Below are 16,676 nucleotides of genomic sequence, written 5' to 3'. Positions count from 1 at the left end.
ACTTCTGGCCCAGCCACCACAGGAATGCAGTTGCAGCCATTTAAAGAAAGATTGGGCCTGACCAGACAGTGGCACGGTGGGTAGAGCGTCAAAATGGGACGTGGAGGAACCAGGTTCGAAACCTCGAGGTCATCAGCTTAAGCACAGGCTCATCTGATTTGAGCAAGGATCACCACCTTGAGTCCAAGGTCGCTGGCTTGAGCAAGGGGTCACTCGCTCTGCTGTAGCCTCTCAGTCAAGGCACATATGAGAAAGAAATCAATGAACAACTAAGGAGTCACAACAAAGAACTGATGCTTCTCATCTCTCTCCCTTCCTGTCTGTCTGTCCCTATCTGTCCCTCTCTCTGTCTCTCTATCTCTGTCACAAAAAGAAAGAGAGAGAGAGAGAAAAAAAAAAAAAGAAAGATTGGGCTGTTCTACCAACATGAACAGATGTCCTTGATAGCGGGATAGCGGGTGATAAAAGCAAGTGGAAAACATATATATAATCCCATTTTGGGGTTTTAAAAAAAGCCAATAAAGCAACAGCCAGATGTGATTGTTTGTACATAGAAACATGCCTGGAAGGACACACAGAGTGCTGCACGGGCTACTGCTGGTAGGGCTTCCCTGGCTCTTTGGCTCCGGGCTCCGGGCTCCGGGCTCCCGGCTCCAGGCTCCGGGCTCCAGGAACACACACTCTTCCTGGACAGCTGCAGGACTGCCCTCTCTAACATCACACCCGGTTACTCTCCAATCCCTGACTTTCCTTCCATGTGGTACTTACCGCCGCTTGACATCATAGGTTATGCCGCAGTTATCTTTTTAATGCCTGCCCGTTAAGGTAAAGGCAAATTGAAAAGGAAAACATTTAATGTCCCCTGGTTCCATTTCCTTTCCTCCCTTTCCTTTCCTTCATTTCCTTTAGAAAACTTGTAAACCTTTTTAAAGGTGAAATAAGCCACTTGTTAGTTTTTACAACAAGGAACTGTGTTTCTTAAGAGTCTGAGAACCACCTCTTTGAAACGTAAACCTGAAGAGAGATTACACCTCTATCCCTTGTCTAGGAGAGGGCTTCACTAGGTGACTAGCTCCATGTTAATATCACATGCTTGTCATAAAGGTAGAAGTTTATTATTCCTTTGAGAAAAGACAATTAGAAAACACCCATGGCTGCCCCAATTACCAGTGGATTTAGGATGAACTCTGTGTGACAAATGGTGCCTTCAAGTCCTCTGAGTTAAAGAACTAGTTGTTGCTTATCTTCAGAACATGGCTGCTACAGATTGCCACCTGCTCCGCTGTATGAAAGGAGGAGATTTCGTTCTGTCTTTGCAATCTCTTTCGTGGGTTGCCTGTGATATGCATCACATTCTAGCTTAATGCTTATCCATAGTAAAACTGTTTTCTTTCTCCTCTTCTTCTATGGAAAGGTTTTCTGGGTTAGCAGGAGATTTTGTTTATAATTATATTTCCCCCAAATCCCTTCCCCAGTAGCGCATAAGCTCTGTGGGGACTGTTTCCTTAGTTCACAGCTGTGAGCCTGGCACAGAGTAGGTGCTGCAAGTGTGTTTACTGAATAAATAAATGGCCTTACTGGCTATGCCATTTGAAGTTTGTTTTTTACAATGAGCAAATATTACTTCTTGTAATTTAAAAAAATCAATTGAGCTTCTAAAAACTCCACAATTGCCAGCAGAACAGGCAGGCACTGGTTTACTTTACGAATACTGATTTTATGTCCTGTGAATCCCCATCTTTCTCCTGGTGAACCAGCAGTCTTTAAATCGTTATTTAGTAACTACTTCAGACATCATCATTAGCAACCATATCAGACATCATACAAAAAAAACACACTTCAGACATCAGCTAATCCAGATCCTTAAGTCCTGGTAAGTGATCTATTTCTATCTCAACGGCAGTCAAGAAGATTCTCAGAAATGCCACATCAGCACCTCCATTCTCCAACAGGCTACCACTTTTCTCAGTGGGCACAATAAAAGCCCACACCGTTCACTCTCTTCTCAGAATGAATGAAGGTGTGCTCAGTACGACTAGCTTTCTGGAGGGTACTGTAGGTATGTTCTAAGCCCCCTGACAACTACCCTAGGTTCATGATTTCTCTTAATATTCACAGCAACCCCATGAGGTGGGTATTTTTATTATTCCCACTTTACAGATAAGAAAAATGAAGTTCAGAGAGGTTGAATGACTTGCTCAGTCACACAGTTAGTACACAGTATAGTGGGAACACAGCCCCAAGCAATCTGACCCCAAAGTCCAAGCTTCTGGCCCCAACCTATAAAATTCTATTTGTCCCAAAGCATTGGACCAATCTTCCACCCTATTTGTGGAAACAAGAAGAGAAAACCCAACCAGGTAGGAACCCAGGACAGGAGGAATCAGAACTCCTCTTAGTAACTCACATTTTCTGAACTCCTGCCATGTGTCAGGTGCTAAAGATGTTATCCAAGTGAAGCCTCACACCAAACTAAGGTGTTTATTATAACTGACCCCATTTCAGAGATGAGGACTGTGTGTGAAGTGTGGAGAGGTGAAGTGACTTGCCAAAGTGCCAGAGTTAGGAAGCGGCCAAGTGAGAATCAAATCCAGGCTCGTCTGTCTCCATGGCCCCTGTTCCTAGTCATGCTTCTTTCCCACGGTGACAAAGAAAGCAGAGATAATGATCCAATACAAATCAGAGACAAACCTCCCACAGGGCGGGCCAGGAGGAGAAAAGAGTCACTCTGAAGTGAGTGGCAGCAGCTACCACTGGTGACATTCTCCACACCAGCCTAAGGGGCAGGGAGTCTCGGTCCTGGGATTGGAGGGTCCCAAGAGTTGCTTTTGTGTTTGTCATCTCCAAGACCAGGGACCCTGACCTGCATTCTTCGGTCACCCTTTGTGCCTAGCACAGAGCCAAGCACAACACTGATGCTGGATAAATAGTTGCCAGACAAGAGACAATAGCTCGTGCCTCAGTTTCCACTTCTGTGGAGGTTTGCAGGAACATGCACTGTGCCCCACGAGGTCACTTTTGTGGAGATGGAGGGAAGGAGGATGGGGAGTGAGGCCTTTGAGGCACTGGGACCCCACACCTGTCATGCACACATGGAATTGCTTTTCATTCAGGAAGCCAGAGGCATGTGCCGTTATTCCCATATTACAGAGAAAGAAAGCTGAGATTCAGGGAGGTTACACAGCTAATTGTCATGAGCTCCAGAACTCAACTCAAACTGGTTTGCCTCCAAAGACTCTGCCTCTGTGAAGAGCTAGAAGAATCAGTAGGAACTGCATGATGGAAGTAAATTACATATATGCAGTCAGTAGCCTGTAAGCACATGCTGAATGAGCCAGTAAATGAATGGATGAGACAGTTTCAAGGAGAGGATTACTAATGGGGATCTGTTGCTGAAAGATATCACAAATGATAGGAACTGGGACTGACCAGGCAGTGGCACAGTGGATAGAGCATCAACCTGGGATGCTGAGGACCCAGGTTCAAAACCCTAAGGTCACTGGTTTGAGTGTGAGGTCAGCAGCTTGAGCATGGGATCATAGCATGACCCCATGGTCTCTGGCTTGAGCCCAGAGGTCACTGGCTTGAGCAAGGGGTCACTGGCTCAGCTGGAGCCCCTGGGTCAAGGCACATATGAGAAAACAACCAATGAACATCTAAAGTGCTGCAACTATGAGTTGATGCTTCTCATCACTCCCTTCCTATCTGTCCCTATCTCTCCCTCTCTCCACTTAAAAAAAAAAAAAAAAGATGGGGCCCTGGCTGGTTGGCTCAGCAATAGAGCATCGGCCTGGTGTGCAGGAGTCCCGGGTTCAATTCTGAGCCAGGGCACACAGGAGAAGCGCCCATCTGCTTCTCCACCCCTCCCCTTCTCCTTCCTCTCTCTCTCTCTTCCCCTCCCGCAGCCAAGGCTCCATTGGAGCAAAGTTGGCCTGGGCGCTGAGAATGGCTCTATGGCCTCTGTCTCAGGCGCTAGAATGGCTCTGGTTGCAACAGAGCAACACCCCAGATGGGCAGAGCATCACCCCCTGGTGGGCATGCCGGGTATATCCTGGTCAGGCGCATGCGGGAGTCTGTCTGACTGCCTCCCCGTTTCCAACTTCGGAAAATTACAAAAAAAAAAAAGATGGGAACTGGAAAAAAAGGCTGGTAGATTTGACAGTTAAGTTCAAGTCATAATAGCAAAAAAAGGGAGGCAAAGAATCACCTATACCACCATTGTAATCTATGTTAGTCAGCTCGGGCTGCCATAACAAACGATTATAGATTGTGTGGTTCAAACAACAGAAATGTATTTTTCTCACATTTCTGGAAGCTGGAATTCTGGGATCAGGGTGCCAGAATGGTGAGGTTCTAGTGAGAGCCCTCTTCCTGGCTTGCTGATGACCTTCTCACTACTCTTCACACAGAGATCTCTCTTTGACTTTTTATAAAGGCACTAATCCCATCACGAGGCCCCACCCTTATGACAGAACCTAACTATTTCTCTCCCAAAGGCCCTATCTCCAAATACCATCATGTAGAAGGTTTGGACTTCAACATATGAATTTGGGAGAGGCACAAACATTCAGTCCATAACATCATTATCAGGAGGTTGGATTAAATAAATCATAGTGTATACAAACTGTAAAATGCTCTGCAGCTTTTAAATAATGTTCTACGAGTATGGTTTCAACAGGAAAGACAGTGATATGTGAAGTGAAAAGTTCGTTATAATGTATATATACAGCATGACCTCATTTTTATCAATATCAAGGATAAGATCTCAATCCTGGCAGAACGGCTAAAATTTCCCAGAATCCTTTGCAGCTAAGTTTCTGAATATGAATTTGTTTTTGCCAATGAATGCACTTGCACAATCTTTTGAAGGCAGAAATAGGGCAGACGCATCTTCCTGTTTGCTGATGGTAATCAAATCTGCAGAGGTGAGGAGATTTTTCTGCAGAATTCAGGTGTTCAGGTGCCCAGCTGCCACTCCGTAACTGAATAGGCAGTTGTGGCAGAGGCACTGCCCAGTGCCGTTTTGCGGGAGCTGGAAAGCACTTGCCGGGGCAGCAGTTTCCTGATCCCCAGATCACAACTGTACCAGTATGTTCTAGAATTCATTGATTCCACTGAGAGACTCCTGTGACTAGGTGTGGCTGAGGGGGCAGCTCCTCTGGCTGGCCAGGGAGTCTTGCCGGGGGGGCCCACCTTGTGGTGGGATTCAGGTTTGCACTGGTTCAGCAGAACTGATACTTAATTTTTGTTGAGTTCGGCAAACCGATTGTTAAAATGGCACTTGTAATCAGGGTTCTCTCTAAGGTGGGTGCCTGGGCAGCTGCTCAATGTGGAAATCACAAATTTACATTCCTTACTCATGTTTAACATTCATCTGTGCAACAGTGTATTCTAAGCACCTGTAGTAATGTTCATTCTGTCCACAGGTGAAAAAAAATGCAAGTGAGGATGCCAATCAAGAAGCAATATGGAAATATCTTAAGTAAGTTTTATTATTTTTTATCAGGTATTATTTAATATTTTTCATTAATATTTTTAAACTCTTATAATCTAGTGTACCCTTCTTATTGTTCTTATTTAAGTATTTTTTAAATTTTTTTTTTTATTTATTCATTTTAGAGAGGGGAAACAGGGAGAGAGAGAAAGGGGGGAGGAGCAGGAAGCATCAACTCCCATATGTGCCTTGACCAGACAAGTGCAGGTTTCGAACCAGCGACCTCAGCATTCCAGGTCAACACTTTATCCACTGCGCCACCACAGGTCAGGCCTTATTTAAGTATTAAATGCATGAAATAATAAATTATCTTCCGGTATATCACTTTCTAATACTTAAAACGGTCATTAGGGCAGAGAACCGGTTGTTAATTATTTGAATCCCATCACTGGGCCCAGCCTAATATCCACTCCTCCAGCTTTCCAATGATTTTCCAAGCACCAATTGCAGGCACTGAATTCTTTTCTACCTAAAATAGCAAAGATCTAGAAACGTTTTGGACCCTCTAGTTTCAAAATACTCAGGGTCAGGTATGAGAAGTGGATGAGGCATTGGGGGAAGTCTCCTTTCTTTGAGTCTGTTTCCTCTTCTGTAGAATGGAGACCAAAAATTACTATCAGTTAATAGCCGTAGCCTGTATTTCCCAAAGATGGTAGTTCCCATCCATCATGCGATCTTGCCACTTTCCATCAAGTCTCCTCACCCTCGAAGCTGGAGCGACCTCTGACTCGCTGGTAACTAACACAATGTCGCAGAACCTAGGCTGCATGAATTCCACAGCTAAGTCCGAAAAGGCGCGCGTCTCCAGCCCCGCCTACACCTCGAAGGTTTCCAGCTCCGGCCCCGCCCATTCCGCGCGAATTCAGGGCTCCGGAGGGGCGGGGTCGGTGGGCGGGGCCAATGGGGAGCGCGCGATTCCGGCCACGCCCACGTGGCTCCGGATCCAGCAGGGCCCCGCCCAAACGCGCTCGCTCCCGCTCGGGTCCGCTGAGCCAGCTGCTGCGCTTCCCCGCACACCATGGCCCGCTTGCTAGTGTTGCTGGGCCCCGCGGGCAGGGTGGGCGCCCGAGTAGCGCCTCGCGCCTCCTGGCTCCTGAGCGCCACTACCCCCTGTGCCCCGCCGTCCCCGTTCCTGCCGCTGCTCCGACCCGGGCCAGACGCCCGGCTGCTGTGCGCGGCCCGCGGGGACTGCGGCGGCCGCCAGGTAGGCCTCCCCACCCCCATCCCGCCCCCGTCGTCCCGATCCCTAATCTCCGGGCGCCCGGATCCCCGGTCCACTTCCGCCAAAGGAGAGCTTTGCACGCTCAGCTGCCTGAGACCAAGCACCTCCAGGGTCCCTAGACCCCACATCTCTACAAGCCAAGGGAAGCAGTCCTCCCAGTTGACAGCCGGAGAAACTGAGGCTCTGGGAAGTAGAGTGATCTGCCCAAGGTCACAACCTCCAGCCGAGTGAGCCCCAGGTTCCCAAAGCGTCGGCAGTAACCGAGAAAATTGTAGGTGGGGCCTGCACTTGTTATTAACATCCTCACTTGGCTATCAGAGCAGCTTCCTTTTGAAGTCATGTTAGAGCCTCCTCGTGGGCCAAGAAGGCTCCAGTGGATGCTGCCTGTTTCTAGCAGCTCCCAACACTTGCTGCTGCTCCTTTTTAGTTAACTAAAATAGCATGCTTCAGGCAAGACTAGCGCAAGAAACGCACCGGTTGCCTTCTCTGCATAATAAGTGAAATCTGGTTTCCATTTAGAATGGTAATACAGGCTTAACTTTAAAAAAAAAAATCTATTACAGTTGTTTTTCCTTTAAGTGTGTCTCCATAAAGAAAAACAGTCTAATAGAGAGTCGGGACTAACAAGTTGGGTTGGGACACGCAAAGCCAGCCTCCTGCCCCATCAGTGCCCCAAGTTTTGTCTCCGGCAGTGGCCGTCGTTTGCTTGGGTACCATCAGGTCCCAGCACACCCCAGTGATGTCACTCACCCCAAGCGCTGAAGGCCTCTGAGCCTGTTGGCTGACCTTTCAGATGGCTAAAAACAGCACTCCCCCCCCAACAAGAGTTTAAGGGACAAGTCTATGCTGATGCAGGCCTGAGCACACTGTTAACTGTTTGGGGGATTTGACACTCCCCTTACCATGCCTCCTGCACAGATGGAGAAACTTCCTTCCCTGCCTTCTGCTCCTCCTTCAGACAGGTAGCAGATCTTGTCTCTAAATCCTGAGCCCAGTCGGGGGATCCTCAGGGGTCCAGCACCCTCCACAAAACACCCAGCTGCCTCCTGGGGATTCTTCATGACTCAGCCCTTCCTCCAGGAAGACTTTCCTGACCATCAGTGATGCCTTGGGTGCTCCTGCTGGCCCCCACCAGCCCCACTGGTGTGGATTTTTCTGCATTCATCATATGGAATGCTCTCCCGACTTGCTTGTCTGTCCCAGCAGCATCAGCCTTGCCCCTCCCCCTTCTAGGCCCTGGCACTGGCCCACACATGCGTGTGTGTTACAGGTGTACAGTGGTGATGAGTGTGGGCTCAGACTCCCTGTATTCCTGTCTCTACTCACTAATTCTGTAGCCCTGATCAAATTCCCTCATTCCTGTGTCTGTTTCCTCATCTGTAAAATGGGATATTAATTCACATTTCATAGAGCAGGAGTGGAAAACAAGGTAAGGTGCCCGGCATCTGGTACATTCTACCTGTCTGCCTCCTCTCCTTGGTGTTTCTTCATAGCACTTGTCACATCTAGCAGCCCTGATAGTGTCCTTTTCTTTTACTGTCCCTCCCCTCCCACTAGACCATAGGCTCCCTGAGGGTGAGGTTTTGTCTGCTTCATCCATTGCTGTGTCTGCCACACTCAGCAGTGCCTCACACAGAGAAGGCTGTTGTGAGTGAGGAACATAGCAGAGTTGTTAAGAGTTAACTCTTTACACCTTAGAGCCAGACTTGACTTGATGGGTTTGGACCCCAGCTTTCACAGGCAATCCCTGTGTGATCCTCGGAAAGTTACTCAACCTCTCTGAGTTTCCAGGATCCCCTTCCACTAAGTGAGGATGACAGTTGTGCCTATCTCACGGGAGGTGAGGATTGTAGGAATTAATCATTTCAAAGTACTAAGAACTGGTACAAAGTAAACACCATATACGTGTTATTTGTAATATTATCAAATGAAGGAAAACAGATGCAACTCAAACGACGTGGGCAACTTAAGATCTTTGGTTCATTCCTCAAACCTTCTTTCTCCTTCTAATACAGCCTCATGTGCTTTTATAACTATTGGAGGGGGCATCACACATGCACAGACACATGCACAGGCACAAGTATGTGAAAGCACTTTATCTAAGTGCACACACTGGGGCAGTGCCTAACATATAAGGTGATATTTCACAAAGAAACGAATGTCTGAAAAGTTTCTATTCCTTGCAAGTCATCCCTTCAAAATTCCCTTATATTCGCTTCTTTAGTTTCCTCCAGGGTTAGGAAGAAAAAATGCATAGCTCACAATGTTTAAAGGTTTCTTTCTTTATCCAGATAAAAGGAAAATTCTCCCAAGTCAGATTCTAACTTGGGAAGGTTAAAAAGGCACTGTGATGCCTGCTAACAGGAAGCTGACCCTTGTGTCTGGATATTGTCCCTCCCACTGCCTTGCAATAGATGCTGGTTATTCTGCAGCTGGAAGCCTGGGTGCTTTTTTATGTCTCTTTTGGCCAAAGGCCTTTTGCCAAAATAGAGGTTGTAAAGAAAAGGGCCCTCCACAGAGACAGCTACACTTGGTCCTGGTGAGCGGACAGATGGGCATCATCAGGCTTGGCTGGCCAGGTGTCAGGGGTGGGAGGGAAGGGGCTCCCAGCCATCTCCAGCCTCGGTCAGAATGTCGTTTGGCACTTGAAACTGCAGACTGTTGGTGACTCGTCCTATCAGGGCCGGACGTCTGGCACTTCTCCCATCAGCAGCTTGTTTATCAGAGCAGCAGCTTTCTGGCTGGTGGGCAGCAGGCAGTCCAAGGCTTTGAGGAAAGGGGAGGTCGCATGTGCTGGCAGCCAAAGGGGACTGACTACAACTCTCCTCCTCCCCTCCAGAGCCCGGAGGTTCTAGAAGTGTCTTCCTTTAGGAATGTTCCACGATTACAGGACATGGCAGGGAGTCTGCCAGTGATCTTAGAGGCCATGTGGCCAAGTGGTGACCAGCGCAGTAACCAGTCCAGCCACTGCCAGCCCGGCTCGTCGCTGCCCCAAACCTCACTGTCCTGTCTTTCAGAGAGGGGATGACAGGGTGGCCACATGACAGGATTGTGAGGATTCCTATGAAATGATGCCTTTAAAGTGCTAAGGCAGCACCAGGCTCTACAGGCGGGGCCTGTCCTGAGGAGGCCGGTGGCTTTCCTGACACCTTTCAAAAAGTGCTGTGCTGGACTGCCTGCCAGCACTCGGTCTCTGGGACTCCCTCAGCCCACACCGGATTTCACGAGCCCTCCCCCTTCTGAAAGTGTTGGTGTTAAGTCTGAAAAAACATGCCTAAGTCAGAGCTGAAGGCAGTGATGAAATACTATTCCTCCCCAGCCCTGTGGCCTTAACACTTCCTTCCCAGGGACTTGAACAGCCTTTAATGAACCGAGATTTCATTCCAAGGCCAAAGCTTCTGGGTGTTTGGGGAAACTTTTTGTCTTTTGTTTTCAGTTCCACTACAGTTTAGGAACAAAGGAGATGTTCTTTCAGCTGGGAGGAGGTAAAGAAAAGACTTCTAACGTCTAAATCTGAGTTTTGTACAGACTTGGGGGAGGAAGGGCAATGAGTAGCTGTTGTGTATAATTAAGAATGAAGGAAGAGGCCCTGGCTGGTTGGCTCAGCGGTAGAGCGTCGGCCTGGCGTGCGGGGGACCCGGGTTCGATTCCTGGCCAGGACACATAGGAGAAGCGCCCATTTGCTTCTCCACCCCCCCCCCCTCCTTCCTCTCTGTCTCTCTCTTCTCCTCCCGCAGCCAAGGCTCCATTGGAGCAGGGATGGCCCGGGCACTGGGGATGGCTCCTTGGTTTCTGCCCCAGGTGCTAGAGTGGCTCTGGTCTCGGCAGAGTGACGCCCCCTGGTGGGCAGAGCGTAGCCCCTGGTGGGCGTGCCGGGTGGATCCCGGTTGGGCGCATGCGGGAGTCTGTCTGACTGTCTCTCCCCGTTTCTAGCTTCAGAAAAATACAAAAAAAAAAATGAAAGAAGATTCTGGGCAAACAGACCAGCAGCATCCAGGCCAGCGGGGCCCCCCTTCCCCAGAGGTCAGCACTCCTCCTGGAGCAGGCTGGGGCAGGGCTGCGAGGGCCCCTGCAGCCCTGGGCAGGACACCTTGTTGGGTTTGGGGGCCTCTGCTGTGTGCACCACTATCCTGGGTTATTTCATTTTCCTTCCAGGGGGTCCTGCCCCTCTACCTCTTGGGGACTCTGGGCTGTCGTACTCCTCCCTCTTGCCTTTGAACTGTGGCTCTAAGAATACGAGGAAGAAGGCAGCCTGGGCTTCTGCAAAGTCCACATACCCAGAACTGACCCAGATACCACCTGCCGAGAAGAGCTCTGTCTGTCATCAAAGTTACAGGAATCTTCTGACAAAAAGGCATTCTCCATATTGAGAAGGAGCTTTGGTCTTTTTGTTGTTTAATCCAACACTATCAGTTTTTTGTTTCTCCCGAACATTCCAGACCCCATTGTCCTCAACAAATGTTAACGGATGCCACATGCAGTGAAATGTTTCTGTACAAAATCCCAGCCAGTATACTTATGGCCTGGGGACTGGCCCTTCCGTTATCTGTGCAGATCCCAGGGGTAAATCTTGGTTCTGAAAGTAAATATACCACCGCTTAGGCTCTGTTTTATTCAGTACCCACAGTGCTTCCTTTGTAGCATCTAGTGTGGTTATCGGATGCTTAGGCTGTGGACCGAGACAACCTCAGTTCCAGTCCTGTGACTCTGAGTCAGCTCCGCAACCTGAGACTATGTTGCTCCTCGGTAAAGCAGAAAGAGCGACAGTGTCGACCCACAGGTTGCTGTGGGTAGAGCAGACAGCACAGGGACAGAAGCCCGTGAACGTGAACGCCACCTGGCTCAGAGAAAGTGTTCAGCAGAGTGTCACCATTGTCCCCATGTGTATGAGCCCTCGGTTCCTCTCGCTGCCGTCACCACAGACCCAGTGGCTTACACCAACACATATTTATCGCTTTGCTCTGCAGGTCAGAAAACTAAACTGGGTCTCACAGGTGAAAGTCAAGGTGGTGGCGGGGCTGGTCTGTCCTGGAGGCTGTGGGCGTGGGGAAGACCCCACTTCCGGCCTCTCCAGCCTCCAGAGGCGCCCGCATTCCTCGGCTCCGGCTCCAGGCCCCCTCCTCCGCCTTGGAGCCTTCAAATCCAGGAGGGTAGCGTCCTCCGCTCTGACTCTGCTGCAGTTCTCACAGCTGCTTCTCGGACCCTGCAGCCTCCCTCTCTTCACTGACAAGGACTCTTGTGATGACCGGGGTCCCCCTCAGAAAATCCAGGATGACCTCCCCACCTCCAGATCCATAACTTAATCACATCTGCAAAGTCCTTTTGCCATGTAAGGAGACAGTGACAAGTTCTGGGGACCAGGACCTGAACATCTTTGGGGCCATCATTCTGCCCATCATACCTAGTGCCCAGCCTTTCATTGTACTTTGTGGCTAAGTGGGCATTAGCCTCAGCTCTCTCAGGAAGAGAGGGTGACTGAGGTCCCACTGGGTAGGAAAGAGTAGATAGAATATTGCCTGGGTTTGGAAGCCGGTGATGACCACCAGCGTCCTTGCTTCTGACTTCGAGGGCCTCCCCTTCTCTGGTTTGTGAACAGGACCCCAGCAAAACCGCTACAACAACAGGTAGTGGCGTCAGCAATGCCGAGGAGAAAAAGCAAAGCAAGGCGCAGCAGCTGAAGAAGGTGTTTCAAGAATACGGAGCCGTTGGCGTGTCTCTGCACATTGGAATCTCGTTGGTCTCCCTGGGCATGTTCTACACGGTCGTTTCCAGGTAAGACACTTGACAGTAACAAGTATTTTTCTACTGTTATGGAAGATTCTTTGTGAATAAGAACTTTCTAAGACTTTTTATTCATCTAGCTCCTGTCATCACATTTAAAAAAATGTAAATTTCAGAGCCAAGCGATGCCTTACTTTGATCCCTTGCTGTAATGTTTGTTTTTGCCTCTTTCCTCCCCAGTGGTGTGGACATGTCTGCCATCCTGCTGAAGCTTGGATTTAAGGAGTCCCTGGTGCAGTCCAAGATGGCGGCGGGGACGAGCACCTTTGTGGTGGCCTACGCCATCCACAAGCTGTTCGCGCCAGTGAGAATCACCATTACCTTAGTGACCGTGCCCTTGATTGTCAGATATTTCCGGAAAGTGGGATTTTTTAAACCTCCTGCAGCAAAGCCTTGATGAACGCTTCAATTCTGGGCCTGAAAACCTCTTTCTTTTAAATTACACATTTTGGATTGGTTTTAGGGTTGTAGGGTTTGGTTTTGTTTTGTTTTTGGTGGGTGGGGGCAGGGGTTACTTTCTGTCCTCATGGTAAGTTTTACTTTTGCAAGCAAAATTCACATGTTTGAGTAATTATGGGTTTTTTGTTTTATTTCGGTTTGGTTTGGTTTTTGCTTTATAAATTTTGTTAGTGCTATTCATCAGAGGGCTTCTGTACATTATCTAGAAAGCCAGCAAAACATCCCGGGTGAGTCGCCATTGTAAACTGTTAGCTCACGAAATGCTCCTCTGAAAGAGCACTGGTGAGAGTCTTTCTGCAAAAGCCCTGGGGGTTCATCTCTATTCAAGTTCTGAATAAGCAAACGATTCATTTAGCTAATTTTTAAAATTCCCTTTCCTCCAATAATTGTTGGGAGGCTGCCTGCAGTTTAATATGCAATATCTTTAGAAGAACCTTCAGTGCTGCAATTAATGAAGCAGAATTTAGGACTAAACAATGTCTAAACAGGATCTAAATTACCATCCGCACCCTCACGGCTATTATACTTGTTTGGGGGAAAGAAAAACAAGTATTTCTGGTGGGATTCCTTGGTCCCAAAACCCCTTCAAATGTGGACATGATGGGGCCCACCTCAGGAGATTTTTCTCAAATTTCATGAATGTAGATCAGGGTTGTCTCTGTTTAGGTAAAATATGGAAGCCTATCCAACAGTAATGGCATCCCTTGGCTCCTGATGCCCACGGAGTACCCACGGAGGAGTGTGGGTACTGTGCATGTGGAAAATGAGACAATCTCTGCCTGACCCTATCGCAAACTTCAGACATTCCGGAACTGCCGCAATGTTTACATTGTTAGTACTTATATTTTTCAATTAAGTTAAAATGATGTACAGTAAAAATAAATAAATAAAAGTTTGAGTCACTCCCTGAAAAGGGTAGTAGCACCTGCTGTACACGGAAGACAACTGTGAAATGATAGGAGCCCAGAGGGAAGGAGATTCTCGCGGTCTGCCTGGCGCGGAGAAATCCCTTCCCGCGGACTCGGCACCACTTCCCGCGCCGGCCTCCAGGCCGCTCTCGCGCTGGGCTCCTGGACTCCGGCTCCGCACTCCAGGAACCCCAGCTGAACCAGCTGTGCCCTGTGCCCTGCTCAAGGGGGGTAGTCGTTTTCTCTTTCTGGCTCCCCTTCTTTTTCAAGTCTGTTTAATTACATTTGGGACAATCAGAAAACTAAAGGAACTGTAAACAGACAGTCCTGATTTTGTGATCTGGCTGTCGACAGTTCCCTAGTTAGCTCTTAGTAACCCAGGTCAATCACTTAAGTTTTATAAAAATCATTATGGGACAATTCCCCACTTGCAAGATCTCTAACGTGGTTCCGTATTTGTTTTTCTTTTAAAGCAATTAGCTCATTGCCAATTTGAAGTTGGAACTGCCTTTCTGGATCTAAGATCAGGGACATCCACACAGCTAAGCGAGACGCCGGATACCAGTGTGAGGTCATTCCTCCTGTGAACCAGACCAGCACTTGCATCTCGTCTAGTCTGGTCTTCATTTAAATCACTGGTCTCTGGGCTCCTAACTCCCTTCTATACCAGTCTCCCTACCTACCAGGTCCCTAGGGATGCCTATGCAAAACAAGCTGACAGTGACTCCTACAGGTTTAAGGGCTTCAATCTTAAACTTTGACTGTTTGGAGTAATGGGAGTGAGTTGAAAGGGCAAGCAATAAAACGAATTATCACATGAAATAGCCATAGTCTCATCTAGGCCCAGCACCACTCCTGTGCCAGTGGTCAAACCAGAACAGCCCTGGGGGGGGAGGAGGGGAGTGAGGGTTTGAGGGTTGAGGGAATCAAAGGACCGTTATGTCTGCTCACCAGCAAGATGTACAAACTGCTTGTATTTACTGTTTTTATGCAACTGGGAATAAAACGAATGGTCTATTTTAAAAATGTAAAGCCATTGTTCACCATTTTTTACCTGACAAAATGAGCAGCTTAAACTGAAACGAAGAAACACTTTTGTAAAGTTTATGACACGCTGATTGCTTTTTTGGTGAGCCGTAGCTGTCGATTATGAAGCAGCACCAGGTGTGACTAGGTTACTAATGTGTGTCACTGCAGTGGATGACTTTCCTTTGTGTGGGCTTCTGCCCTGGGGAAATGACCACAATTTAGCTGCTATCACTGGTCAAGTTGGATGCATCATATTAACTATAGCTGAGTGCAGGGTATGTGAAATTTTATTACTTTGGAAAGGTGAAAGTTGGGTCAGCTCAAGACTGGGAATCAAAAAAAGCTGTGACGCTAAGGGGCTACAAGGACAACTTCATTTTACTCAGTTGTTTTTTGAAGTTGTCATGACTACTTCATCCTTGATATGGACATGGATGTTGGTCACTTCTTTATATTGAGGACATTTCTGATATTTAGTTTCTTGTATTGACAGTCAGCTATGAAAATGTATTTCTAGTTCTCAGGAAGTTCAACATGTCCACCTTTTCCTTCATCATCGTTAAGTCCACCATCTTTGGTTGATGAGCAAATGATATTGGCTGCTAGAAACTGACATGTAACTTTACATATCACGAGGCACATAAAACATGAGACCAAAGATGGGACAGACCTGCTTCTTGTGACATCTGCTCATTTGCATGCCACCAATGAACAAGAGTCACCCATGAACTCCAGATTAGTGTCTGTGTAGTTACGTTTAAAGTTTACACACATGCTGTAACTCCACTGCAATAGAAAGAAGCCCCCCAGTTGTCATGGGGCCAGCTGACCAGGGGAGCACAGGAAGAAGCCTCTCCCATCTGTGGTGAAGGGGCTTCCAGTTTTATAAGCCACCATGAACACGGGTCGCACCCAGATCCCTGGTTCAGGGAGGAATGACGGTCTGGTAAAGGCGACATTCCTTTACCAAAAAGTCAAGATAGAGACCTTATTTGGAAAGTCAGTTTATAAAGAACTAGTTCACCCCACTTATGGGGCCCTTCACTATCCTGGTGAGACCAGGGTCAGAGCCCAGAGGCGGGCAGGTGGAGGTGGGGATGACCCACGACTCCTTCCCTTTGTCTCCTGATTACCTGCAGCTCTGGTGAACCCCCGAAGCGCACCCCTCGGCTCAGCCCTGTGCCTTCCCAGGAGCCCCCACTCTGAACTACCACTGACTGCCTTGTCAGTCGAGTCCCCAGGAAGAGGACTGACAGGAGTCTGCTCCGTGACCTGGGCTGTTGTCAAGCACTGCACTGAGTGTTGCCTAAGGAAGGAACACTTCACAGGCACACGGGACAGTCAGCAGGAAGGAGAGGGCACCAGATGCCCAGACACCCAACCTCCTGGTGCACCGCCACCACCTGGTCACCCAGTCACCCAGCCACAGCTCTGGACTAGGTTTCCCGCTGGCCCGTCCCTCAGCAAGAGGGGCTTCCTACCACTCTGGTCTCTAATCCTCCCTTGTCCTTCGAGCCTCAGATGCCACTTCGTCTGGACACTTCTCCCAACCTCTACCCCATCACAATCTGCCCCCATGGTAGTGGCCCTGCTCCGAAGCTGTGTCCCACCCAGGGCAGGGTGGGTTTGGGAATGAAGGGAGGGTGTTCAGAGGTCAGGCCAGCTCCCGCCCTCAGCCGGACAGCACTACGCGGGCCGCCTGGCCTCTGCCCAGTCCTGGGCTCGGCCCAGCACTGCTCAAAGGTGGAATGTGGACCCTGGGTGGGACAGCACTGCAATTTCA

At 48.7% G+C, this 16,676-nt stretch overlaps 1 protein-coding gene across 1 annotated transcript; it reads left to right on the top strand.

Annotated features, from left to right (window-relative positions):
* Positions 1-6,447: 6,447 nt before the first annotated feature.
* On the top strand, positions 6,448-14,890 carry FAM210B (family with sequence similarity 210 member B). The gene is made up of 3 exons (XM_066387445.1): positions 6,448-6,698; positions 12,313-12,488; positions 12,678-14,890. The coding sequence occupies exons 1-3, from the start codon at positions 6,513-6,515 to the stop codon at positions 12,892-12,894; spliced, it is 579 nt and encodes a 192-aa protein (XP_066243542.1). The 5' UTR covers positions 6,448-6,512; the 3' UTR covers positions 12,895-14,890.
* Positions 14,891-16,676: the final 1,786 nt, after the last annotated feature.

Source organism: Saccopteryx leptura, chromosome 5, assembly GCF_036850995.1.
Source record: "Saccopteryx leptura isolate mSacLep1 chromosome 5, mSacLep1_pri_phased_curated, whole genome shotgun sequence".
Lineage (NCBI taxonomy): Eukaryota > Metazoa > Chordata > Mammalia > Chiroptera > Emballonuridae > Saccopteryx > Saccopteryx leptura.
The sequence above is the reverse complement of the archived record's forward strand: the minus strand, read 5'-3'. Positions and strand labels throughout refer to the sequence as shown.

Coding starts and splice junctions, on each gene's coding strand:
- FAM210B (XM_066387445.1), top strand. CDS start 6,513: ATGGCCCGCTTGCTAGTGTTGCTGGGCCCCGCGGGCAGGGTGGGCGCC. Junction 6,699..12,312: donor GGGACTGCGGCGGCCGCCAG/GTAGGCCTCCCC, acceptor GTTTGTGAACAG/GACCCCAGCAAAACCGCTAC. Junction 12,489..12,677: donor TTCTACACGGTCGTTTCCAG/GTAAGACACTTG, acceptor TTTCCTCCCCAG/TGGTGTGGACATGTCTGCCA.